General features: G+C 39.5%; 3 protein-coding genes across 7 annotated transcripts in view; all 3 read left to right on the plus strand.

Annotated features, from left to right (window-relative positions):
* Positions 1-989: 989 nt before the first annotated feature.
* Positions 990-8,567, plus strand: mob1a (MOB kinase activator 1A). Its single transcript, XM_030737309.1, has 6 exons — positions 990-1,176; positions 2,215-2,381; positions 2,841-2,934; positions 4,071-4,204; positions 4,984-5,147; positions 6,636-8,567. Exons 1-6 carry the CDS (start codon positions 1,163-1,165, stop codon positions 6,711-6,713), a joined length of 651 nt encoding a protein of 216 aa, XP_030593169.1. The 5' UTR covers positions 990-1,162; the 3' UTR covers positions 6,714-8,567.
* A 3,318-nt stretch (positions 8,568-11,885) lies between these two features.
* trafd1 (TRAF-type zinc finger domain containing 1) lies at positions 11,886-24,745 on the plus strand. 3 transcript variants are annotated; one of them, XM_030738235.1, is made up of 12 exons: positions 11,886-11,977; positions 12,669-12,717; positions 12,804-12,939; positions 14,919-14,972; positions 15,066-15,486; positions 16,291-16,566; positions 16,641-16,705; positions 18,330-18,590; positions 18,817-18,955; positions 19,434-19,644; positions 19,838-19,895; positions 22,532-24,745. In XM_030738235.1, the coding sequence occupies exons 2-12, from the start codon at positions 12,683-12,685 to the stop codon at positions 22,568-22,570; spliced, it is 1,695 nt and encodes a 564-aa protein (XP_030594095.1). In that variant the 5' UTR covers positions 11,886-11,977; positions 12,669-12,682; the 3' UTR covers positions 22,571-24,745. The 3 variants fall into 3 exon arrangements, with proteins under 3 accessions (XP_030594095.1, XP_030594094.1, XP_030594096.1); XM_030738234.1 differs by having other exon boundaries at positions 11,909-12,344; XM_030738236.1 differs by having other exon boundaries at positions 11,935-12,001.
* A 1,392-nt stretch (positions 24,746-26,137) lies between these two features.
* The window catches only part of smtnb (smoothelin b), a 45,701-nt gene continuing 44,867 nt past the window's right edge, over positions 26,138-26,971 (plus strand). For all 3 annotated transcript variants that reach the window (XM_030737365.1, XM_030737366.1, XM_030737367.1), the window contains exon 1: positions 26,138-26,480. In XM_030737365.1, coding sequence (XP_030593225.1) covers positions 26,430-26,480 — 51 coding nt within the window. In that variant the 5' untranslated portion in view covers positions 26,138-26,429. The remainder of the gene's footprint in view (positions 26,481-26,971) is intronic.

Consider the following 26,971-nt stretch of genomic DNA (forward strand, 5'->3'; position numbering starts at 1 on the left):
CCTTTAGGGGTCACCACAGTGGATCATCTGCCCCCATTTCACCCTATCACTAGCATCCTTTTCTGTCACACTAACCCTTTGCCTGTACTTGTTCACCTCATCCATATTTTTGTCTGTGGCCTTCCTCTCTTCCTCCTTCCTGGCAGCTCCATGTTTAGCATTCTTGATCTCTGCACATGTCCAACCCATCTCAGCCTCGCCTCTCTAACTTTGTCTCCAAACCACTCAACCTGAGCTGCCCCTCTGATTTACTCATTTCTTTTTCTGTCCATTCTGGTCACTCCCAATGAAAACCTTAACATCTCTGCCGCCTCCAGCTCTGTCTCCTGTCTTTTTGTAGTGCCACCATTTCCAAACCATACAACATAGCAGGTCTCACTACCATCTTCCTTCTTCACCTCTCTTGTGCATTGTCTGTTGCTTTGGGTGGTTGACCCCATGTATTTAAACTCATCTATCTTGTGCTACATGTGCTCCTCACAGCCTCACATTTCCACCTGTCTCCCTCTCATTCACACACATGTACTCTGTCTTGCTCCTATTGACTTTCATTCCTCTTCTCTACAGTGCATACCTCCACCTCTCCAGGCTCTCCTCCACCTGCTCCCTGCTCTTATTACAGATCACAATGTCGTCTGTGAACATGAGAATTGTTCACAGAGATTCCTGCCTGACCTCATCTGTCAGCCTGTCCATTACAACTGCAAACAAGAAGGGGCTCAGAGCTGATCCCTGATGTAATCCCACCCCCACCTTGAACCCATCTGACACTCCTACTTGCAAACCTCACCACTGGCTTGCTGTCCTCATATTAAACAGAATTTGAGGAGGTTGCTGTGTGTCACAGCACTCTAGGATGACACATGAGAAAAATCAACATTTTCTAATAGAAAGTTCTTGGCATTGATATAATAAAAGTCCCCCTTCAGAGAGCAAGTGGTACCTACAGGCCACCCGAAGAGGGCGACAGTTTGCCGGTTGAGCTGCTGTAGGCAGCAGACAGAGGAAGAGCCGCCGTGGGTGCAGTTCACGTTAGCATTTACTGTCGCTGTTAGCAGGCACCACTGACAAGTGCCTACAGTGTGTTCTTAAAACGCGTTTCGATTTACTAAACCAGCTTCAAGACTTCTAATCGAGGGCCTTTAACGATTGCTGCGCCAAGATGAGCTTCCTGTTGTAAGTAAAGTTTGTTTGTTTTTTTGAGCGCTTGCGGTTAATGGTAGCTGCGCTTCTACGAAGTTCAGTCAAGGGAAGTAAGTGGCGTTAAAATAATACACCACTGCGGAAAGTAGTCAGCTAACCGCATCACAGGCTTAGTATAGGTTTAAGTTACGTTAAAATCTCCCCCTTCTTATTCAAAGCTATCACTGGAGAATGTAACGTTATCGGAAAGCTGTTGATTTACAGTTCGTCGTAACTCACGAACTATAACTTTTTAAACTAGAGAGTTAATGCGTGCTAACTTGGCTAGCGCGATGATCAGCGCTAACTCGGGTTTGGTTAGCCAGCTTAGCTCATATGATCACGTTTTCATTTAGTTTAGTGAGCCCAGACATACTACTGTAGCCATGAGCCACACCTTTGGTAGTCTAATCTCGCGGAGAGGTTACAAAATGTAAAGCAGCGCAGTTAATTAAGTCTTCCGTTGTTTACAGTTATACCGTGACACTGGTGCGCTTCCTGTCAGGGGGGTATATACACTGTGATGTGGTTATGAGACAGACTGTAAAGTCACGGCACTGACGCTGTGGAAAAGTTGCAGCAGTCACCCATCATGAGTTTGGATTCAGCACGAAGTTCATGGCTGTCCACCACGAAGCAAACAGGAGTATTAAGGCCCAGAAGGAGCATCTGCTCCAACACAAGCTTTTTAAAATGCCGCTGTCCAGTTAAGTCTGTTATTTGTATAACCCAGTGTCTGTTACTAAAGAGGTTTTTCAGCATCTACAGTGTTCAGCTCTGTCCTGTTACACACTTACCCCCAAAAGACCTTAAAACAAATAAAAGTCAGCCAAGCAGGAATCAGACACAATCAGTAGACTTTGTAAGCAGAAGACCAATGTGTCTAATTAACAATATAGATACTCCAGATATAAAAATTCCAGAACATCAACATATGAAGGTCGGATGTGATCTTGCAGGGGGGTCAGACAGATGTGCTGCATGACCACCATGAAGACACAGTTTCTTAGCTCCATATTTATGTACTTCCAGTGGCAGTCGCTCATCTAAGACCTTCAAGCCGAAAAAGAACATCCCAGAGGGCTCCCACCAGTATGAGCTGCTGAAACACGCCGAGGCAACGCTGGGCAGCGGAAACCTGAGACAGGCTGTCATGCTGCCAGAGGGAGAGGATCTCAATGAATGGATTGCAGTGAACAGTGAGTGACTCAATACAATAAGCCAATAAGCCCACACATCTAGAATTGAAATAATGATTTAAAGTTTGCACCCATGCCCACTGTAAAGATGAAACATAAATAAAATAGTCCTTCACTTGTGCTGCACGTTTGCACCACCATGTGGTGTGAAGGTAGGGTCAAATAACACAACTGAGAGATTGGTAAATTATTAGTTGTAGCATTAAGCAGGGGTTGTACAATTACATGTTTTTATATATTATCTCTAATAAAATATTGTTTGCTAGAATATACACTTGTATACACAGGAGATGCCTTTGTCCCTTTAAATCTATTAAACTATGGGTGTAGATGATACTAATATTAATGATACATATTCTAATCTAATCTGTTGCAAAAAAAAAAAAAAAGTATCACTTTAACCATAGTAATATGCATAAATTTTGGATAACACAAATGAGAATTTACCCTTTCCTTTAGCGGTGGATTTCTTCAACCAGATCAACATGCTGTACGGTACCATCACTGAGTTCTGCACCGAGACGAGCTGCTCCGTGATGTCTGCGGGACCAAGGTAACGGCAGCCATGGTCCTCATGCTTATGCTGCTTAATTTAGAGTAAAGATGTTTCCAATAGGCTGTTTTCATGCAAGACATTTTGTGGCACGGTAGGAAAATCACCGGCGTTTAGTTGCTTCATTTATCTGTGTGCTTACTGATGTCACGGGGATAGTTGAGTAGAACAGAGTCGTCCGTAATGTGAGGGGTAACAGGTGTGCTGTACCCACTGCCATCTGTAAAATATATCAATTCATCACAGAAATGACAGAGATTGTGGATTTAAGACATTTAGATTATCACTGAGCTGTGGAATTAACACATTTTTTTTATTTTTTAGTGTCTGAAACCCAAAATAATGTTTCTGTTGGGGATGTACTTCCCCCAAAACTAAATCTGTTTTTTTCACCGTGCATAAAAGGAAGCTCAGTTCAGCTGACTTCCTTTTTAATGTCGTGAAGAGAGGTAGTTATTGTAACTTCTTACATTGTTTAGGCTCAAACTGCATGGGAAGAACTGAAATTGAGCCTCTTATCCTGAACCTTAATGTGGGTCCATTTTCTCTGTTTATCTTGTTCAGAATATTATGTAGTTAGTCAGACATTTTATTTATTTGCCTTTATTTTTCCAGGAAGTCTCACTGAGATAAAAACCTTTTCTACATAAGAGACCTGGCCAAGCTCTTAAGATCTGATCTCACGAGTTAACTACAGAATCAAGCTCCCAGATCACGTTTTGAATGGTGGAGATGGTTAAAGTAAATTAATTTCGAATCTGTCATCTGAGTGTCACATGAGGAAAACGGGAATTAAATCTAGCATGTGGTCCCTGCAGAAGCTGTTTAGTTAGACTTTTCCCCTATCCTCTCTCTCCTGCCAAGAGTCTCTGCGTTCAGTCTCTAATCAGGAGGAAGAGATGGGGGTTCACTTCCTGTTGACAGAGCCGCCATCAAGTCTATGAAACTTGTGCATTTCCCCTTCTGTTCTTTTTTTGGCTTATCAGCTACCAGATGATGTTCCACTGTCCTGACAGAAAGACACAATGGGTCCATGTTATATGCCGAGCTTTCGCGTCTCTTCTGCAGGTTCACTTTAACTAATGAAAAAGTTGGTATCCTGAGAGATGATGATTAATTTTGTTGTTTCCCTGAAGGTATGAGTATCACTGGGCTGATGGTACCAATATTAAAAAGCCCATCAAATGCTCTGCGCCCAAGTACATCGACTATTTGATGACCTGGGTGCAGGATCAGCTGGATGACGAGACACTTTTTCCCTCCAAGATTGGTGAGTTTTTATCAAAGTTTTTATTTTCAAACTTAAGTTAAAGCTTCTGTGGTGATTTGGTTGCAGTTTCATATTTTTATAGAAGTGTATTACATAGAAAGAGATTTCCTTTGAATTCATTTATAGTCCATGAAAGTTAATTAAAAATTATATTAATTATCTGTCTTCTGTGCTTTTGAAATAGACCAGACGTCAACTACAAGTTCTTGTGCTGCACACTTAGCATTCAAAACAATGCAATCCTAAATACACAGACAAGATAACCAAGGGCAACAGGATAATAGTGTTGGCTGTCCAAGGCAGTCACATGACTTCAGTCCAGCTAAAGTGTGTCTTGCATGCTGAGAAGCAGACTGACGTGAAGAAGCCTCTTAGACAAACAAGCTTTCTCTTTGTTCATTTTCTGCAGCTGGGTATTTAAAACGGGAAGACTAAAGCATGAGAGAGTTGCAGTTCCTGCTGTCCATCTTTCTGTGAATGTGAAACTATTACTTTTAAACTGGAAAAGTATCACTTTAAATGTCAGTGTTCATTTTTATATCAAAAACCCAGTGTGCTAAGCTGATACCGTCTAGTCACCGCTCTGCAAGCAATGCAGATTTTCATTTGGAACTTTGTGTGGGTGAAAGATTTCACCAGCTGTCTCTTTATTTTAAACTAGGCAAATAAGCTAAAAGTACAACAGTCCTCTTGATGTAGACTGAAATGCATTATGGGCATAGAAGCAGTGCATACTCTTCTCTTGACATCAGCATTTTCCACCACCTTCTGCCCCACAGGAGTTCCCTTTCCCAAGAATTTCATGTCTGTGGCCAAAACCATCCTGAAGCGTCTGTTCAGGGTTTACGCTCACATCTACCACCAGCATTTTGACTCTGTGATGCAGCTGCAGGAGGAGGCCCACCTCAACACCTCCTTCAAGCACTTCATTTTCTTTGTTCAGGTATGAGGTTTGTGTATCCCCATTTACACCTGGACTGTTACTTGTATACACTCAGCCAAAGAGTCCTGAGTCACTTATCTTGTACAGTTGGCCTGGTAATCTGTGTGCTGAGGAACCAATAACCTCTCTGAAACATTTTCCATTTGGCTCAAGTTTGAATAAAAGCTTCTTGTAATATGTATCTTAACGCTCTGTTCATACTGCAGATAAAAGAGGCCTGAATTCAGTTTGAATTTTTTGTTTTTATTTCTTGCATATGACTCAGTTCAGTTTTTTTTTTTTTGTTTGTTTTTTTTTAAATGACAGTATGAAAAGTGCAGTTCATATGGATTCTTGTATGGAGCCACTTACATAATTGTGTGTGGGGGGGGTAGATATTTTTGCAATACCACCTCAGTCTGTGAGCAGTTAAATCAGAATGCATGTGACTCATGTAGCATTTGCCTGACATGAGTATCTTGGTGCAAGACTTGTGGAGAATTGCTGACAGATGTAGTTAAACGCATCCTGAAATGTTTGTATCCACACACACCTCCATGCAGAAATAGCAGTCATTGCTCTACAGGAAAGCCATAATTAGAAAGTTAGCGCTCCTCTTCTCATCCTTTTCATCGTGATCATGTGCACACTAAGTCTCCGGCGTCCTCTGCCATTAACTTTAAATGAAACTGTGATTGCTGACTTCTTTGGCTTCCGTGCTTCTTTCTGTAACAGCAGTATGGTACATGTAACTATATGGCTCTTTTTCTGCATGAAGTTCTGGTCAGGACCTCTTCTATCTAATCTTCTATTGTCCACATTTAAAAAGTAGCCTGAACACCTAAACAGGGGAAAGAAATCACACACAAAAAAGCAACAGTATCCAAATTGTCATGCAGTGTGAACATATATTCAAACAGTGAGCAATACTGAACACCTTCACAAACCACACTTGTTTTGTTATAATAGCTGACATTGTTCAAACACTAAAATAAACCGAATAGTACAGAAAACCCAGGGGTTAACCCCGACAAGCCCAAATCCTGCTTCATAGTACAGGCCTCATGTTGGTTGTGGAGAGTATCAACCTTTTTGTTTAAAGATGTTTTTTTGATATTTTTGAGCTTTAAACTTATATTTTATAGCTTTTAAACTTCAAACTTAAAGGTTCTCTGTGTAGTTTTCTCCCAAAGAAATAATTGTTTACATCCATCATTCACATTGTATCCATGAGGTCTGAGAAACATTTTGAAGGTGTTTACTGCTTATTTTCTACATTCTAAATATCGCCTGCATCACAATCTATATTATGATATTTAGTGGTAATGTTTATTTGCTGTATTGCCCAGACCTAGCACACTAACTTGATAATTGTTAAACATTGTATTGAGCCTCTAATTTTTTTTTTTAATGCAGCATTAAATCAGCAGTTAATGTGCATAATTATAAAATGTGAATATGTTTCAGAAACCAGCCTGATATTCATTGTATATATTTTTTTTCTTACAGGAGTTCAACCTTATCGACAGGCGAGAGCTCGCTCCCCTGCAGGACCTGATCGAGAAGCTCGGGTCAAAGGACAGATAGACATTTCATCACACGTCTTCCTTTTATATCATTTCTCCTTACTTTTTTTTTTTTTTTTTTTTTTGCTGTCTCTGACCTCTTCTACCTCTATGACTTCTAAACTCAGCTCTAAAAATCTGTGCCTTCTTCCTTGTGTCTCCTGAATATTTCCTGCATTCTTTTCCTTTTATTCCTTTCTTTTGTTTGCTGTTTTTGAGTCCTTTTTTTTAAGCCTCACTAGATCAAAAAGTCATGTAGTAGGGTAAACCTTTTCTTTTTCCACAGGACTGTGGTTAATGACTCTGTAAGAGCAACCTACTGAATTGTTTTGTTTTTTTTATTGGACCAAGGACATTTGGAAAAATGGCTTCTATTGCTGAAGCTGCTGAACAGTGTTTTCTAACACTTGGTAGTTAGTCATTTATTTTGTTAACTGATCTGCTATAATTACAGTGACTGACCAAATGTCCCACTCTTAGAGTTTTTTTTTTTTTTTTTTTTAAACTCTCTGTCATTGGTGTACAGGGAGAGTAACAGGAAAGTAGTGATGTTGAAATATGTTTTGCATGGGCTTTTGTAAGATTACATGAAGGCAGGCACAAAAATGCATTGGTATATTATGGCCTATTAACAGCATGTAAAGTTCTGTCACTTGTTGGTTGTGTAGCGGACATCCCGCATATGCTAACATGGGTCCTATTATGTGACGAGATTCAATGATGAGTTAACTATAAGGTGCCTTTCCTCTTACACCATAAAAGAACATCACCATTGGCTCCGTGTAGTTTCAATTTAATCATGCAATTCTGTCTTTTGCACATTTCTTTTGTTCAGATAGTAAAATGTGAGATATAGTGCTTTTCCACCTATAGCCTGTATAATGACCCTGTGAAGGGGTTATGTAGTGTTAAACCATCTTGTTAACAGCAAAATATAATCTGTGAATGTTTTCCTGTCATTTTAGTTCTTTTCTGTGGTGCCAATCAAGCGTGCAACTTTTTTTCTTTCTTTTTTTTTTTTTTTTTTTTAAATCAGTGCTGGTACTTATTTTCTTTTTTTAATTTTTATTAAATATTTCCCCTGAATTGGAACATAGGGTAGTAACTATTACACCTGCACACCTGAGATGTATGTAGTATTTCAGTCATGGTCATTTCCTGTGTTTACTCTGGCTTCAAACAGCAGGGCTGTTTGTGCTATTATCTTTTTAAAAACAAATGCCGATTAATATTTCTGATAAATGTTTTGTCTGGTAATGTTTTATCAAGGGAATTCATGTTGGACCTAAATTTCTATCGGACAATCATGTGACCAATTATGATCTTAAATGATGATTCAACAAGAACTAACAATTAGATTTAGGGGCTGCAGGATTCATTTTATTGTTTTTTGTTTTTTTTTTAAATGTTACCACTTTGTAAGAAAGACTGTCATACCAAGGCAAAGGCATAGCTGTAGACCTTTAGTTCACTCCATGTTTTGGCCCACAAGATGCTTGCCAAGCCACCAAGTCAATAATCCACAGGCATGTCTAGGCATTACTTTCAGTCGGTATTCAATCACATATTTTTGAAATGTATTTGCTATTTTCTCACAATATTATTTTTTAAACTTTTGGTATGAAGTTACATTTCGTTTTGCATTGCAAAATGTTGGCTTTATCTTTTGAATCTTGTATAACAAAAATAGCTTTGAATTAAATGAAACCAGTTATTATTGGTCCAGTCTCTGGCTGGTCATTTAGATTGAGGAAGAGCCATATGTATGTACCACATCAACACATTTGCTGTAAATAAGATCAGTGTTTTATTTGAACAAAACTGTGCCTTACCGTAATGGAAGTGTCTGATGTGATGGCATTGATCAGAAATTCAATAAACACTGAAAAGACTGTGTTGTTTGGTGTGTGCTGCATGTCTGTGCATAAGAGATTGCTGGATCAACGATGAAGGGCTGATTCTTATCACTGTGTCTTTTTAAACATATCAATACCATGTTTTTGAGGCATTTAAGGTAAAACACCACGGGGCAAAAACAAAACAAAAAAAACGGCCCATTCTCTGAGCAGGGAGACAGCAGAACCTTTTGTGATGGCATGTGTGGATATTCTGGACCTGTGGAACCTGGATGGACTGCTGATACCATCAAGAACACTAGCAAAAAGCAAAAGGAGAGAAAAACTTTTCAGGAGGCATGAGGAGACAGCAATAGTATGTGGCCACCATCTATAAAACCATTCCCTTTTGGGGGTTGGTTTCTTGCCTCTCCAGTGCACCTGCTGTCACTTTCATTTGCACCAAAACAGAAGACATGGATTCTCACCTGGACAGACTGATATCGCTGAAGTTTAACTGATTTTGTGTCATACTATGATGACTGAGTGTTGGCTTAATTTCTTTGAGCAGTGTATGTAACCATGCTATGAATATAAATAGGTGATAGTGGGTAAATATTGTTTGTAAGCACCACTAAAGTGGTGTTAACAAACACACTCACTCTCTCTCTATGTGGGCAGTCTTTGTCCTCCAAGTTTGGGTCCTCTACCAGAGGCCTGTTCCTAGTACTGCGCTCTTCTGGACAGAGATCTTGGATGTTGTTCCTGGAATCTGCTGCAGCCACTCTTCCAGTTTGGGAGTTACTGCCCTGGGTGTTCCGATTACCATGGGGATCACTGTTCACTTTCCACATCCTCTCTAGCACTTCTTTCAGCCCTTGTTATTTATCAAGCTTCTTCTGTTCCTTCTTCCTGATGTTGCCATCACTCGGTATTGCTACATCAATGACTACAGCCTTCTTCCTCTGCTTGTCCACCACTACTATGATTAGTGGTGGTTGGTTCGCCATCATCAGTTTGTCTGTATCTGGAAGTCCAACATGACCTTAGCTCAGCCATTCTCAACCACCTTTGTGGCGTATCCCATTTTGACCTCAGGACTTCCAGGTTGTACTCGGCACAGATGTTCCGGTATACTATGCCAGCTACTTGGTTATGGCATAACCAAGCACATAACAGCATCTTGCACGCTGCTGTTATGTACTGGATTGTCTCAGGGGCATCTCTACACAGCCTGCACCTGGGATCTTGCCTTGTGTGGTAGACCCCAGCCTCTATCAATCTTGTGCTTAGAGGTTGTTCCAGTGCTGCCATGCTTAGTGCCTCTGTGCTGTCTTTCAGCCCAGCTTTGTCCAGCCATTGGTAGGATTTTTCAATATCAGCACTTCTTCTATATGCCGGTGGTACATGCTGCGCAGAGGCCTGTCCTTCCATGATGGTTCCTGTTCTTTCTCCTCTTCTTTCTCAGGTTTCTGCTGCCTAAGGTACTCACTAAGCACATGATCATTTGTGTCCATCTTCCTGATGTATTCATGGATCTTTGGTAGGATAGTGAATCTGTACAGTACGTACAGTGTCAGGGTGCTGCATTTGGGGTGAAACCCTCCATGCATGGTAAGGAGCTTTCTTGCCTTGATGTCAGTGGCTTCTTTCTCCTCCTTAGGCCAGCTTCTTATCCCAGCAGGGTATCTGATGACTGACAGGGCGTAGGTGTTGATTACCCATATCTTGTTCTTCCCATTCAGCTGATTCCTCAGGACTTGCCTTACTCTCTGCAGGTACTTGGGGTTTGCAGCTTTCCTAACAGCCTATTCATGGTTCCCACTTGCTTGTGGGATTCCAAGGTACTTGTAGCTGTCTTCAGTGTCTGCAATGTTGCCTTTGGGTAATGCAATCCCCTCAGTCCTTACTACCTTCCCTCTCTTTGTTACCATACAACTATACTTTTCCAATCTGAATGACATTCCAGTATCAAGTGAATCAATGTCTCATTCACTCCTGGCATACAACTTGATCCATGTACAGGAGGTGGCTGATGGTTGCTCCATTCTGTCGTCAGTATCTGTAGCCAGTCTTGTTAATGATCTGGCTGAGGGGGGGTTAAGGCCTATGCAGAACACCATGGGGGATAGAGCATCTCCTTGCTAAATTCCACACTTGATGGTGACTTGTGCAATTGGCTTGAAGTTGGCCTCTAGTGTTGTTCTCCACATCCCCACCAAGTTCCCGATGAAGGCTCTTAGGGTACTGTTGATCTTGTACAGTTCTAGGCATTCCAGGATCCATCTGTGAGACATTGAGCCATAGGCTTTCTTGTAATCAGTCCAGGGGGTGCACTGGTCTTACAGTCTCAAGTGACTGATCTACCAGTGGTGTCTTGCTACTCTGGTATTTCTGCCAATTCCTTTCTGGGCCTCGCTCATGTATTGAAACATGTGCCTGTTCATCTTAGCTGCTAATATCTTTGACAGGAGCTTGTGTGCTGAGGTGCACACACACACACACACACACACACACACACACACACACACACACACACACACACACACACACACACACACACACACACACACATATATATATATATCCTCTCATTACAATTTATAAAACTGCAGCCAGAATACTCCTGCCAAATGACATGGGAGGCTCTGTTTTTGAACTCTGAATCCATTTATCATCAACCTCTTACAATAATATGTATATGTGTGTGTGTGTGTAGAAGACCTCCCAGCCAGGGTTTTTTTTAAATAATAAATATAAACACATTTCGCCAAGTGTTTTAAGAGAATTATGTTGTATGGCAAGTGTTTTTTAAATTGTTTGTTTAAATTTAAAAGTAAATCTGTGATACAAATGTGTACTAAATACATACATGCATTTTTCACGAGATTTCTGAGGACTAGGATGGAAATTAAACATGAATTGACTCTTAGCAGAGACACTTTGAGCCTTCCCACGGTGCCCTGTCAACCAATCAGAAATGAGCCTGGAGACGCTCTGCAGCGTTTCTGCCCTGAGTTCAGACTTACAGTTAACTGGGACCTTTAACTGTTTTAACATAACGTCACCCTCTTAAAATAATGCCCTGAGTCATTTTTTTCAAGTTTTTCGGAAAAGACAAATAACTGAACCAAATACTGAAAATATAACGATGTAGGCAAAAATAAGCCTTTTTTTTATGACTAACGACATAATTGTAAGAGGTTGACGATAAGTGGATAAGTCAGTGGAGTTCAAAAACAGAGCCTCCCATCTCGTTTGGCAGGAGTATTCTGGCTGCAGTTTTATAAATTGTAATGAGAGGATTTGGTTCGGTTGAGTCCAAGCTCAACGCAAGCAGCCTGAAAAGCGCCGCGCTGGGTTCAAATCTCCATAAGCACAAGGAGGAAATAGCGAACTGTTTTTCTAGCTAGTTATCGTCAGGTAGTTCATCTGTCGTCTGTGAGCTTGGGTGAATATCATTGACTGTCTAACGGTAGCGTTTTAAAGGTTGCTTTGGCTTTATTTCCTAGGGTCGCCAGAAACTACCCAAAAAACAACAACAACAAACAAGATGTTACATTAGCTTCCTGGCTTTGTAGCCGCTTCGTAAAAGCTTATAAAGTTAGTTAGCTAGCGTTAACTTAACTCTCCGCATCGATACCTAAAGGTTTATTTAATATCGAGATATATGTCTAGCTAAATAGAAAAGAGCTAATACTGCACACATGTTAATTTTAGTTAAAAAAAATGCTTGTTGATTCTTATTGAGAAGGGATTTCCGTGCTAATTCAGGCCATCGTTGTCAGCTAACGTCAGCTACCTGCCTGAAACACTGGGTGAGCAAACCGAAAGTCCTGCTGCCAGGCAGTTTCAATGAGTAACAACAGTGGCGGCTTACAACACTTAACATTAGCCCGGAGAATGTCTGGGCCTTTTTAAATAGAGCTCTATAAACAAATGTTATTGCCGCCTGGTGCTTAAATACCACCTGTTTAATCAGTCACACACCGTATTCTTTAGCTACAAACTGTACGGCATATAGACGCCAAAATCACCAAACAAAGAGCTTGTTTCAGTGTCTCTTCCTCCTAACGCTTTGCTCATTTATGAGTGATTTCTCAGGTTTTTTTTTTTTTTTTTTTTTTTTTTCCCCCCCACAGGTTTTGGCAAAATCATGGCTGACGAAAACACACAGTTCTGTGGCAATTGGTAGGTATGAAAATCTTGCGTCGCTTGATAGAAACATTTTAAAGGGTGTGAGCAAAATGTTTCTTAATCTGCTTTGCCCTTTTAAGCAAACATGACATTCCCGAAGCCAACTTTACAACCCACGAGATTCACTGCAGGAGAAACATCGCTCTGTGTGATGTGTGCCAGGAGCCAGTGCCCAGGATGGATCTTCAGGAGCACAAACAGCAGGAGCACACGCAGGTAATCCTGAAGATGAGTGATGAAGACTTTAACATTATATCTGCAATAGATAGGTGTATGCTGCCAGTGGTGTGGTAGTGTGTGGATAAAAACGTCAATACAGATACGTTTATCCTCATAATAGCTGTACTTTTTATTCATTTCAATTTTATTTATATAGTGCCAGTTCACAACAACAGGTCAATCAAGGTGCTTATATTGTAAGGTAAAGAACCTACAATAATGGAAAGAAACCCCTGCTATCACATGAACCCCAATGAGCAAGCATTTGGTGACGATGGGCAGAAAAAACTCCCTCTTAACAGGAAGAAACTTCCAGTAGAACCACACTCAGGGAGGGGCAACTATTTGCTGCAACTGGTTGGGGGTGAGGGGAGGGAGAAGAGAGCAGAGAGAGCGACAGGACAAAAGGCAAACTATGGGAGAGAGACAGAGTTTAATAATTGGTAATGATTAAAGACAGGTATCAGCAGAAAGTGAAAAGTAGTGAGTGAAGAAGAAACACTGAGTGCATCACTGGAAGCCCCCAGCTAGGTGTAATGCAATGTAACTAATGGCTGGTTCAGGGTCACCTGATCCAGCCTTAACTATAAGCTTGATCAAAAAGGAAAGTTTTAAGCCTAATCTTAAAAGTAGAGAGGGTGTCTGTCTGCTGAATCCAAGCTGGGAGCTGATTTCATAGTTGAGGGGCCTGAAAGCTGAAGCCTCTGCCTTCCATTCTACTCTAGGAACCACAAGTAAGCTGGCAATCTGAGAGCAAAGAGCCCTGTTAGGATAATAAGGTACTTTAAGACACTACAGACCCTGATTATTCAAGATTTGTATGTGAGGAGAAGGATTTTAAATTCAGTTCTGAATATATGAAAACATTCACTAAATGGATTTAAATGGATTCCACACCCATTTGATGTAACTGGATTCTCTTATTTTATGACTCATTTTGGTGACACTTAGGGGTTAAGGAAGCGAAAGCTGAGCAACTAGAATTAGAAACTCAGGAGGAAAATGGCTGAGGTGCAGTTGTTGCACTGACATCTTGTCAAAATTGAATAATAGTGATAGTGCACAAACAATGACATTTAATGCAGTGAGTAAATGCACAGTCCCTGTATTTTTTTTTTTTTTGTCTTTTTCGGGATACCTTTTCTTTATTAGTTACACAGATATTGTGATGCATCGTAGATGATTTTCTTACAGTGTATTGCAGTGGTTCTCAAACTTTTTCTGAACTTGAAAAACTACCTGCAGTTTTTAGCAATAACAGTAAAAAGGGTTGACTTAAAGATCACAGCAATAGCTTTGACAAACTGATATTTATTTTTCCTATAACCCCACCCCCCCCCCACCCCCCCAAAAAAAACAAACAAAAAAACAAACAGAGCAAAAACAAAGCAAAACATTAATTCCTCTAAGTTTGACTTAAAATTTTGCGCCTGGTTGTCCATGCCCCGACTGCAGTGTTTTTTTTTTTTATTTTTTTCAAAGCTCCTTGGTTTGTATTGTGAATCTATCTTTATTGTTGACAACACATCGTGGTAATAGCGTTATTCTGATTCCCACCCCTCCTGGAAATTCTAGAAATAAATAATATGTATGTAAAAAGTTCAGTTCTTAAGCATAAGCTGCGAACTGATCCTGTACTGTTAAAGCATCATAACAGTGATAATGTGCCTGAGAGAAAAATAATTGAATCAAAGGACACTTTTGACTCAACCTTAATGTTCACTTGGTGTATTGGTACCTCATGGATGCTTTATTTCTTATTTAAGAATTTATTCTTTTGCAGAAAGCTTACATTTAGTTGGTAATCTTAAATTAACTATAACGTGGCTGTGTCAATGAAAAATCACCTCTAGATTTAGCACAGCATTCACCACTGACCTTAAGTCTTTAACCCACAAGGAAACAGTGAATGAGAAAACAATGTCAGACTGAGAGTGGATGATTGTAACTCTCAATTCTTTTGCTTTCCATTTTAGATTACGTGCAAGTGTGGTTTGAAGATTGAGAAGAATCATCTGGATGCCCACCAGGTATTATTGGAGAGCCTTTCCCTTCCCTGTTTATAACTAATATTTAACTATCTTCATGAAGTCCTGCGTCTTCATGATGATTGTCTCTTGCAGAGCTCTGAATGCTCTCAGCGGTTGGTCCCATGCCAGTACTGTGAATTGGAGCTTGTCTTCAGTCAGTCCAAAGAGCATGAGGATTATTGTGGAACACGCACCGAGCCTTGTTCCTACTGCAAGTGCAATGTAATGCTACGAGAGCAAGCTACGCATCCAGCCTTATGTGGAAGCCTCACACCTCCCCAAGAAAGAAACAACAGTAGGACGAGTCGAAGTCCAGTGGAACAGCAGTCGGGGGCATGGCTGGAGACCCACTCCATCCGAAACCCCCTGAGAAGCCAAGAGAGAGGCCCGAAAAATAACAACATCAGTGCAGGAGAGCAGCAAGCCTTTCCACGGCCTTCAGTTTATAACACTTCAAGGGGACCTCGGCCTGCAGACTGGAGAAATATTTCACCACAGAATCCTTTTAGCAGCTGTGAGTGTTTTGATTGATACATTTTGAGACACCAGTACATGCCCATGCTCCAGAAATTTAATTGGCTGTGAAATGAAAATGCTTTTATCAGGTGTTGTAGGTGCTTAAATGCAAAATTTTTTATTTTAGCCCATTGCTAGGTGTTTGCTAGGTATCATGGTGATATCATAATATGGGATGTAGATAAGAAGCTTCAGGGGCCTAAGATGTACCTTTGTGCCAAGTTCGGTTGCTCAACTCCTGATTGCGTAGGAGGAGTTGACAGCCAAAGAAATGAGCACACATACATTGATTTTTAGAAGGCATACCTGTGCATTTGTCTATATCAGCATAACCTCAGTGTAACTGGCACTTTTCTTCTAAAGAGAAGTCAAAAACAGCTCCGTCTAGTTTCTACACTTGTTGAACATTGCTCACAGTTTAAGTCTCCGACTATAAATGTTCAGCTTTTACAGGCAGAGGACATTTAATGCTTCTAGTAAAAATCTATTTTGAGAGATTTTGCTGCTGAGGTATTTGGCACTATGGGAGAGCTCAGCAGAGGGCCTGTGTTAATAACCTTTGAGTGTTGGTATTGAAAATACGGGGTTTCCCTGGCTAATGATAGGTGGAGGGGGGAAAAAAAACAAAGCACAAGTTTATCATTCAGATTTTGTCAGAAAATAAAATGAGAGCAAATCCTAAACCTTAAAACTTTCCCTTTTACTCTATATTTTACATCTAGGCTGGAATTAAGCTGTCATGCTGTTGCATTCAGCTGCAATCATTTTCCTGAGCTGATTGTATAATAATTTGTACTTTTAGTGCTGGGCCAGGGCGATTTTCTGCATAGCAGAAGCAGCAGCACATGGCCACACGGTGAGCACACTCTGGATGAGGATTCATCTGGCCTTGACTACATGCTGGCTCTCAGCCTGCAGAGTGATGGAGACTCAAGGGCTGGAGGTCTTGAGGGCAACGTGTGGAGTGATATCTGGGACCACAAGATTGGAAAATCCAACACCACTCTGGCCAACAACAACTACCCAGACTTCACTGTAGGGTCAAGCACAAGCGCAGTCCAGGACCAGGATCAAACAGGTGAGTTAGTGTTTACTGGAAACATGAAGTTAATCAGCTGTCAGTTTATTCACCATTTCAAATTGTTTCTACAGATACCATGTTGCCTTGTGAATTTTGCGAAGAGCTGTTTCCAGAAGACGACCTCATTTTACATCAGGTTTGAAAATGCTTTTGATTATTGTTTCTTTGACTCTCATTCAACATGAGGATTGATTTTAGATGTTGGAAAGCTCCTTTAAATCACCCGGCTCTCTAACGAGCCTCTAAAAACATCAGTGGGCTCACAGAATCTATGATGGACAAAAGCACCACAGTCACAGGATGCCTGAAAGGACTGCTATGTGTCACATTTATACACTTGGAAACTCTGTGCTTTGATTAATAATAAGGATCTTCAGTTTTATATTTTTGCTGACTTTCTTCTCCAGCATTTCTAAAGGGTGTTGTGCTTCCAGCTGTTTTAAGGCATGGTTTCAGTTTTAAGAAAATAAGGGCAGTTTCAGCAGATTTCAATGAAAAAGAAGTCCAGACTTGTTACATTAAAAGCTCATATTAGGATTGATCTGAAAGTTTTTTGTTTTGTTTTTCTAAAGTTATGCGTGGAGTCCAATTAACCAAAGCTTCTGTGCATGCTGTAGTTGCTGATTCTTAAGCACTTATATGTTGCTCAGATATTCCCTTTCAGTGGTCTTGAAGCTCTTTCGTTCGATAACCAATAGATACCTTTGTGTTATCTTTAGACTGTGTGATCAGTGAAACAAAAATAGTTTGAAGTTCTCCTTTGAGAAGTTTTGTTTCTGTTAAAGTAAAATAAATGTTGGAGGGAACCTGCCAAACTGGAGGAAAGCAGGAATGCCAGTTTGATTCCAAGTCAGTGCATCATATCCAACAGCAACAAAAAAAACAACCAGAACTGGATTGACAGATAAAACCAACCTGACACTGGTGATGTTGCAAACAGCTGGAAACTAATATTTTTTCTGCACACTATATGTGCAAGTTTTCTCTTTTTGTGTGTGTACTGTTTTGTGGGGCTTGTTGAGTCGGCCTGTAAACAGATGACACTTAGTAATGCCGGATGTTTATCTGTTGTCAGTTTTGTTTTGTTTTTTTAAATGAAGAATTCTTGATTTCTCTAGAGCAAAAGGGATTAACAACAAAAAACAACAGTATTCATATCAACTATAATTCAAGTCATTTTAAACAAAATATCACCATGTTGTTCTAAGTGTAAGGTTTTTAATCACTGCAGCTTTTTTTTTTTTTTTACTTATGGCATATCACAGTTGGCATCTGCCATGGACTAAACCTTGAAACTGGCCTTAATTCATATCTGATACAATGCTATGAAATTTTTCTTCTTAAAAGAAACATTCATTTAATCAGCGTAAAAGACCTGCTTTAGGCTATCTAGTTCCTTCAGCTGGCGTTTTCAGATATCTTCCCTCTTGGTCTGATTCCAGCTTCGCCTTTAGTTTATAACGTGTGTGTATTTTGGTTTCTCCTTCTAAAACCTCTGCACACACTGCTGCCCTCTCAGATGCTAAAGGACAAGTAATTGTGTGTATGCATACTGCACAGTGTAAAATGCTTAGATCCAGACAGATATCTCATGGCATTCAAACATTTGCATACCATTGTTTTATCTTGGTTTTAGGCTGTTCACAGTTCAGTTAACACCCTATGCATGTCGGAGCACGTGCTCCTCATTTCTATCTAGACACAACATGATGACTTGACTCAAGTAGGCTTTAACCTTTTGTACTTTTTCTTTGATTCAGACTGGGTGCAGTCCTGCTTCGGCATTTGCGTCTTTCAGCAAACAGCCCTCATCTCCACCTAAAGATGACAGGACTAGCAGGAGTGCTTCAGGGCTGGTGCACAGCCTACCTGACACATTAGCTTCTAACATCCCCACCTTCCCTCGGTCAGTCTCCCCGGCCTCCTACAGTCCTCCGGCCAGTCCACTAGAGGGCGATGTGGTCATTCCATGTGAATTCTGTGGCGTTGCTCTAGAAGAGGCTGTAGTCTTTCATCATCAGGTATTTCACTCATGAGCTGACCTAGCGAGCACAAAACTGTCATTATCATGTTGGTTGTTAAGAACTGTACTCTGTTGCCTTCGAAGGTAAATCCACATGTAAGTTATCCTGAAAAATGTGGCATTACAATTTGTAATAAAATACACTTCTTTGCTTACACTCCTGCCTCTCCTGAAAATGTGTTTATCTGTGTCTGGGTTTTTTTTTCTTTCTTTCTTTAATATAGGACAAATGTGATATGCGCCCCCAGAGTGCTCACCCTCTCAATAATGTATCAAAAGCATCGGTCAAAAAACCACTGGGCCCTGCTAAAGAACCCTTTGGACAGTCATCCCCTGAGTTTCAGAGAAGAATAAGGCACCAAGGTAAAATCTGACATTTATTCAGAAATCAGATTAAGGAGAATAAATTATTGAATGCTTCTGAGAACTCTAATGATGCCATTTGCAGTGGTGCAGCAGTAGTGTAACCACATACGGGAAACATTGTTTAGATATGAGAAAATGGCATGTTTTAAATGTGCTTTTAAACAATAATTGCGCAATCTGATACACTGTCTTTTAAAATGTCTTTATTCTCATGGCATGGGCATGTTATTCCTAAATCTTTTGGGGGTGTGTCTTAATTACCAATCTGTTCAATTAAAAAAAATAAAATGCATACATAAGGTGCAACCCTGTGTCAACAAAGACTGAACCTAAGTTTGTATAACTTGTAAAGGCTTCTTGTTGTTTGCATTTTATTTTGGGTTAGTAGATAAGGGATGTACTGTTTTTCTTGTCACTAAATGTGCATTTGTTTGTTTTTGTACTTTTTTTTTTTTTTTTTCCCACGTACATATAGCTGACTTCTTGGATGAGGACTTTGCATTTGATAGGGAAACACCATCAGGACAAAACCAGAGGGGATGGCAGAGAAGCTACATTGGACAACAGAATCAAAGGAAGACCTCCAACTATGACGTTTCTGTGAAGAACAGACCTCAGCAGGGTGGAGAAGCAGAAGGAACTCCTTTATCTTTCTGTGACACAGACAAGTCTGCATCTCTAAAGGGGTAAAATAATATATGTGGAAATATCTTTTTGAAAATAGTTTAACTTTACTATTTTTTTTTAACTGATTACATTGTCTTTATTGTATTGTAAAGATATTTTCCCTGTAATCCTGGAGAAGTAGTAAAGAAAATGGATTTGATCTGCAGACCTTTATAGTACGTTAATATTCTGATTTGTTTATTTGTTCACTAGACTTCATTATCTAGATAACAAAGAAGGAAGAGGGAACAGAAGGAATCCAATATCAAAGGTACACATGTTTAAAATCCCATTTACTTGTTTGCATGTTGTAGAAGTGGAGTAAGCAGTACATCAAATTTATTTATATTGTAGCACCTTTCTAGATAAGGATTATAAAGTGCAACAAAAAGAAACAGTAATACACACACAAACCAAAAGTTAGTTAAAAGCAAGCTTATCCAAATAAGTCTTGAGCTGCTCTTTAACAGATTCAGTAGAGTCCTCAGATCTCAGATGTAACAGTAGAACAGTCCAAAGTTTAGGAGCTGTAACCTCGAATGCTCCTTCAGGTTTCAGTCTGGAACGAGGAACCAACAACAGATTTTGGTCAGAAGATCTCAGTGGTCTGCATGTTTATGTATGGATGAAAAGTTCACAGGCATTAGACCATGCAGAGCTCTGAAAGTGATCACCAAGAAACTGAAGTCTGAAAGTGGAGACACATGAGTTTCCACTTCCACTTGTTTAAGAATTTTAAAGAAGTTATATATATAAAAAAAAAAATTTTTTAATGCATGTAAAATGTTTATAATTTGCAAAACAGGATCAGATCACTTACATCTTAAAAACTCACTAATTTAAACCAACATAATTAAAATAAAAAGTGTCATTTTTCGTTCTGCCAGCTTACATGAAAAAAATTCAAAAGGAAAAAAGTTAAAAGCAAGATATTTCTGCTACTAATCCTTTGAATAACAATAAAAACACAGCATATTTATGCATAATGAAGGAAATACCTTTACAGTGTCTTAACCTAGCATATAATGTTTTATAATAAAAAAAACAATGAGAACAAAAAATAGCAAAACATTTTACAACCCTATTTCCAAAAAAGCTGTGACATTGTGTAAAATATAAATTAAAAACAGAATGCAATGATTTGCAAATCTCATAAACCCATATTTTATTCACAATAGAAGATAGAAAACACATGTTTAAATGCAGACATGTTACTATTTCATGGAAAATATCTTAATTTGAATTTGATGGCAGCAACACATCTCAAAAAAGTTGGGACAGGGGCAACAGAAGGCTGGAAAAGTAAGTGGTACTGAAAAAACTGCTGGAGGAACATTTTGCTCCAATTATGCTAATTGGGAACAGCTCAGTAACATGATTAAGTATAAACAGCATGTTGGAGAGGTAGAGTTCCTCAGAAGTAAAGATGAGCAGAGGTTCATCAATCTGCATAAAACTGCATATAAAAATTGTGGAAGAATTTCAGAATAATGTTCGTCCATGTAAAATTATCAAGACTTTGAATATCTCATCTACAGTTCACAATATCATCTAAAGAGTCAGGTCAGGATTATGTTCAGAGTTTCAAATTAAAATCAGCTGAAAGCGGCTCTGATTCTTTCATTTACAGCACATTTTAAGTGGCGTATAGACTCTCTGCTGGGCAAATGTGTTTTATATGTGCAACTTGTTAAGCCGTACCCACTCTGTATGCTAATTAATCTCGTCTTATTTGCAACATTGTTGCATTTTACTGTAATGTTTTTTTTTTAATGTTCTTTATAGATTTTTAATCACTACTTTATCATCCTCATTATCTGGCGTCTCTCTTTGGACCTGTTATCTCCATCTGGGGTTTTAGATTTTGTTGAGCAGGCTAACACAAAGAAAGCCTGACTGTGTTGAACTCCGTTCATAGTATTTCTATCTGAGCAACTTTCACAAGGGAAACGTTGAGGCTATTAGTGCAGGTCCAAAACAGCAGGTCATGTGAGTTCCTGGTAACATTTACTGAAAGTGGTCCAAGCCAAGTCAACCATTGAACCCAGCGACAGGGTCATGGGCACCCCAGGCTTATTTATATGTCTAGAAAAGAGCTGTCACAGCTCAAACTGCTCCAAATCGTAATGCTCGCTAGGATAGATGGAGCATATGTTGCATCACAGCTTGTTTCATAATTGCAGACAGGTTGCAGTGCTGTCCAGTGTGCTCACAGAAATCAGAACTCCCCATGGAGCCCTGGGAGGATGGAGGATGTATGGTTTGATGAATCATGTTTTATTATACATCATCTGGACTGCATCATTTGTCCAGTAAAGAGGAAACACCAGGATGTACTTGGATAAAAAGAAATGTCGGTAGAAATGTTACTTTGGCACCTAACGGGACACTGTTGCAGACCATGTCCGCTCTTCATGGTGACGATAGTCTGTGATGGCAGTGGGCTCTTTTAGTGTAGTAACACACCCTGCGTCATTGCAAAATTTGTTCTGGAATTGTCGGAGCGTGGTATCGGCTTGGCCTCCAAATTCTCCTGATCTCAGTCTGAGCAACCATCTGGAGCCGTTTTGGTCCCACAAAATATTTGGGAATTTTAATGTTGTGGCTGATCACTGTAAAAACACACTGAACAAGATGCTTTACTGAAAAGAAACGAAATGCTGTGATTGCCATCCAAAACAAACACAAATATAAATAAGAGGATATAATTATTAAGAATATGGAATGAGTAAAATCATTAATATAATTCCCTGCATATAGAACAAGTAAAATAAAAACCCTGAAGTTTCTGTTCATATAAGATTGTAGATGTTTGATCACAGAATAGTTGTAACATAACTTGAGGGCCACACAACATGATTTTAAAAAGATTTTCACTTTTATTTTTTTATTCTTTTTCATTTGCAGTTACCCAAGAAGCAGAATGAAGAGCAGGAGGAAGAGTGAGAGCTGGAATTTGTTTAGAAATGGAAAAACCAAATCTTCTACTCTTCTGCTTTTCGTGTAACTTTTTTGCACTTTGAAAATGAAACATATAGCTATCTGCTAAGTGCCTGTGGGAGTGTCAGGATCTTGAAGTTTATATCTTGATGAATTTTACTGTCAAAGCGCCCCTATTATGCTTCTTTACGGGTTCATAATTTTTATTTTGGGGGACTACTAGAATAAGTTTACATACCTTAATGTTTAAAACTACCATTTTTCTCAAACTATATACTGCTGAAATCTTCAAAGCTCCGATTTAAGCTCCTCTCATTTTAAGAACCCCCTTCAGACAAAACCCTGCTCTGATTGGTGAGTTGGCATGATGAAAGCAAAGACAACTCTGATTATATGCTTAAGATAGTCCAGAATAGAAATAATTTTGATTGCTTTTAACTTTCTGTGATTAGTTTACATGTAAATATAACAGAAATCACAGCACAGCCATTATCTCTAACTTACCTGAATGATCATGACGTGGCTGTTATCAAGATTATAGCAGTGCATCGCTCTGCCTCCTATGATTCCAGGAGTGCATGAGGACTCCTACGTACCTTCTTGCAGCCAGTAAGTGGAGACGTTACAGAATTAGCAGAATTGGCTGTACTGTGGACACTAATATGGGCTGTGAAGCAGCTCCTCATTCTTTGTGCTCCTTAACCATGTGGCATTATGGGACTGTATATATAGTGACCTAGAAGGAGTTCAGGAGCAGCGTTTAATGTGGGGGGAGAAAAACTCCATATGGTTAGGACTTTGTAACTTTGCAAACTTGCACACAAAAGCTTAAAGGCATAGCTGGTGTGACATCACCTGTCGATTAGTGCAGTCTTGTTAGGAAGCCTCGAGTTGAGCATTTTCACCGTTACCGTCTCAGTGTTTTGAAAACTGGCGTGATGTGTGGGGGGGGTGGATCTGACTGCGAAACCACATGCTCATTGGCTAATGACTTCTGAGTGACAAGTTGCTGGCAAATGACTCTTACAAGGAGCATAATTTACAAAATTAAATATGACCTGAAGCTAGCTACTGAGCCCAGAAACTCCTCAGAAAAAGTTTCCTGAGGTCACAGAGCAAAGGAGACGGGGGGCCGTTCTCTGCAGCCAGCGTCGCTGGCCATTTAAATCCCGTTTTTCATACCTGGAAGCTATGTCCATCTTTTACATACAGTTTATGTGTGTAACACACTAAAGGATAGGGAAAACCAAAAACAAACAAAGCATAATAGGGGCACTTAAAAGTCTAAGTAATTTGGCGTATTCATACATATTCTACTTTATATCAGATGTTTTATGGCTAACATGAAGCCTTCACTATAAATGCTAAGATGGATTTAATTTATGTTGAATATAAGTTTTTCTTTTTTTTCCTTAAACATAAAAGTTGCATCTTGTTTATAAAGAACACTGAGAGTCCGACCCTTACAGTGTGCTTTTGTTAGACTTTACATTTACTTTGTTACTCCAGCCAGTTACATTTTTTTAAGCCACTATTTGCTTTTTTCCCATCAGGGTATGCCTCAGTGTTGGTTCCTTCGTCTTTCTATAACCTAAAGCACTTTGATAGATTCTACATTTAGTTAAAAAGGGCTTGAGGAACAGATTTGATTTCTGCATCTTTGACCAAGAGAAGAATTCCCAGTTCTATTGAACACCTGTCTTTTTATACTATTAAACTTTTGTCTTTAATAATTTGTTTGTAACAACTCGGTAATATTTTCATTGGTATTTAAATACTATCATATTTAGGATCATCTAGAATTCATATAGAAATCATATAGAATTATATTTGTGGTGTTATGAGATGTTTCCTAATATTTTATGAAGTAGTGTGAATGTTTTTTTTTGTTTTTTTTTTTTTTTGTGTGTGTGTGTTTCTCCTAAATAGTTCTGATTGATAGGACATATTTTGTGTGTAACATAGGGCCTACTATAGAATTCTTAAAAACTAGGCAGTCTCAGATGGTGGAGTCTGCACATTTTGCCTTTCTGATCAAAAAGCCCAAGTAGACAACAGCAGCAGCTCATGAGTGAAATCACCTTGTGTATTGTTTTGTTGGATTTTAGGTTGACTTGCTGTTTAAGAACAACTGTCTTGATGCTCTTTGTCTTGTGTAGTTATTAAAAGTTTTAAGGTGTACACTGATAGTTTCATGACTGGTGTGTTTTGTTTTTCTGAGAGCTGTTTCATGCATGTCAATAAAACCAAGTTCTCCACTTAATTCACTGCAGATTTCTTTAATTACTCCCTAAAATGTGGTTATCAAGGGTCAAAAATGCTGCAAGGGAGTGAATTACCACTGCATATCAAACAGTAAGAATATTAGGAATTAATATAAATGTATTCAAAAGTACATTTTCAGATATTCTATATTCATTACATATAAAGTTAAATATTTCTAGCCTTTTTTGTTTTAATTTTAATGATTTGGGGTTGAAGTTCATGAAAATCAGAAATCTAGTATCTCAAAATATTTCATTTAAAGTTTGAGTTAACTACTAAAATGTTGCTGGCCTAATGAGTCTTGATTTAGGGTCAAAATTTGGTGTAAACACCATGGGAGATGTTTTCTTTTCACACTTTGGGCCCCTTAGTGTCAACTGAGCATCATTTAAACCCCACAGTCTACCTGAATATTGTTGCTGACCATGTCCATCCCTTTATGACCATAGTGTACCCATCTTCTCATGGCTGCTTCCAGCAGGATAACACACAATGGCACAAAGCTCACATCATCTCAAACTGGTTTCTTTAACATGAAATGAGTTCACTGTACTCAGATGACCTCCACGGTTTCCAGATCTCAGTCAAATAGAGCACCTTTGGGATGTGATGGAACAACAGATTCACGAGTGGGATGTGCAGCCAACAAATCTGTAGCAACGTTGTGATGCTGTCATGTCAATATGGACCAAACTCTTAGAGGAATGTTTCCAGCACCTTATTGAATCTATGCTATGAAGAATTAAGGCAGTTCTGAAGGTAAAAGTGGGTACTTTGGACACTAGTATGGCTTGGTGGGTTGAACGAGTGTCCATCTGTTGAAAGTGCACTGCAGGGGCCTGGGTTTGGTTTCCATACTGGGGTGTTTCCTGTGTGTTATTCCCTCCCTGCTCTCTGGCCCTCCTTTCCGGTCTGCTATCCTGTCATAAAAATAATACAGGCCAAAAATAAATTTAGAAAGGAACACTTTATTGGACTAGTACTAGCAAACTGTACCTAATAAAAATGTCCCTTTTTAAACTTTATAAAGAGGTAATTACATAATGTAAATTCATGGAATTATTACTTTAGGGAAGCTTCTCATTAATATAAACAAGAACAGGATTTTAAGGAGAATCATAAGGATTTGAATGGAAAGTTTTCACACGCATATTGACACACAGCGGCACCGATCACCCTCCGTACCTGGAGGCTATTTCACATCCTCCCACACAGCGGCGCGCTTTGAATTAACGCCAGGATAAGCCGGAGACACCGAGGGGCGGGGTTACACCTTTCCGAGGGAATCCTCTGTTCAAAAACGCTTCCAACGTCTACCTCGTGAGAGTGTGGAGCCGTTTGTGCTTTCATTTTGAGCCGAGAAACAGCTGAAGAGGACCGAGATATGCTCTCCTCTGGCAGGACAAGAGTTTATTTCTGTTGACAGAAGAAAAAAAAAAAAAAAGTTTCTGCACTGAGTAGAAAGTTTTAGAGAGCGCAGAGAAACAAAAAGACAATAACAACAGCCTACGTGCCGTGCAGGTGGTACACACGTTGTTGGTCGGCACACCAGCACTCTATCAAGACCTCGTCTCACCTGAGCCTGACAGGACACTCGGAAATGTCCCTGGAAAGTTATTCAGCGCTGGATGAGCCCTCTCTCCGAGCCCTGGTGAGTAGATGAATGGAGATGCTCCGATGCTGAAATTATTGTTAATTAAAGCGGACACTGTGGTGCGATATGAATGTGCCAGGAGACCAGGTGAGTCCTTTTGTTTTGACCACCAAAATGCCTTAAAAGGAAATTTGTACTTTAATGCAGGTAAATGTCTTTTTAATCATCACAGACTGAGCTTAATGCTGTTCAATATTTTAATCACCTTTTCACACCTGACAGTTAGGTGTGTTCGGCTTTAATCCAGACAGGTGGTCTGCACTCATGCAGTGCTCTGTCTGCACAGTAACTTCCAGTGTAAAAATGAGAGGGTTTGCTGCAAGGTGTGGACTGCTGGTGGGGAAAATAAACTGTCAGCTCAGTGTTTGAAATATTAATGGGCATTTGCCTCTTTAATAAATGAATTATTTTGAGTATAATCGAAATAAACAGCTGTCAGACTCATGGAGAAAGTAGCTTCGGATGTAATCTTAGAATAAACAGTAATA

This window comes from Archocentrus centrarchus, chromosome 9, assembly GCF_007364275.1.
Source record: "Archocentrus centrarchus isolate MPI-CPG fArcCen1 chromosome 9, fArcCen1, whole genome shotgun sequence".
NCBI classification, from domain to species: domain Eukaryota; kingdom Metazoa; phylum Chordata; class Actinopteri; order Cichliformes; family Cichlidae; genus Archocentrus; species Archocentrus centrarchus.

What these genes read in the sequence shown, in the direction of transcription:
- mob1a (XM_030737309.1), top strand. An exon ending in TGAATGGATTGCAGTGAACA is followed by an intron (nt 2,382 to 2,840) that starts GTGAGTGACTCA and finishes CCTTTCCTTTAG; the next exon opens with CGGTGGATTTCTTCAACCAG. An exon ending in GTGATGTCTGCGGGACCAAG is followed by an intron (nt 2,935 to 4,070) that starts GTAACGGCAGCC and finishes GTTTCCCTGAAG; the next exon opens with GTATGAGTATCACTGGGCTG.
- trafd1 (XM_030738235.1), top strand. Translation starts at nt 12,683, where the DNA reads ATGGCTGACGAAAACACACAGTTCTGTGGCAATTG. An exon ending in AACAGCAGGAGCACACGCAG is followed by an intron (nt 12,940 to 14,918) that starts GTAATCCTGAAG and finishes TTTCCATTTTAG; the next exon opens with ATTACGTGCAAGTGTGGTTT. An exon ending in CTGTAGTCTTTCATCATCAG is followed by an intron (nt 18,591 to 18,816) that starts GTATTTCACTCA and finishes TCTTTAATATAG; the next exon opens with GACAAATGTGATATGCGCCC.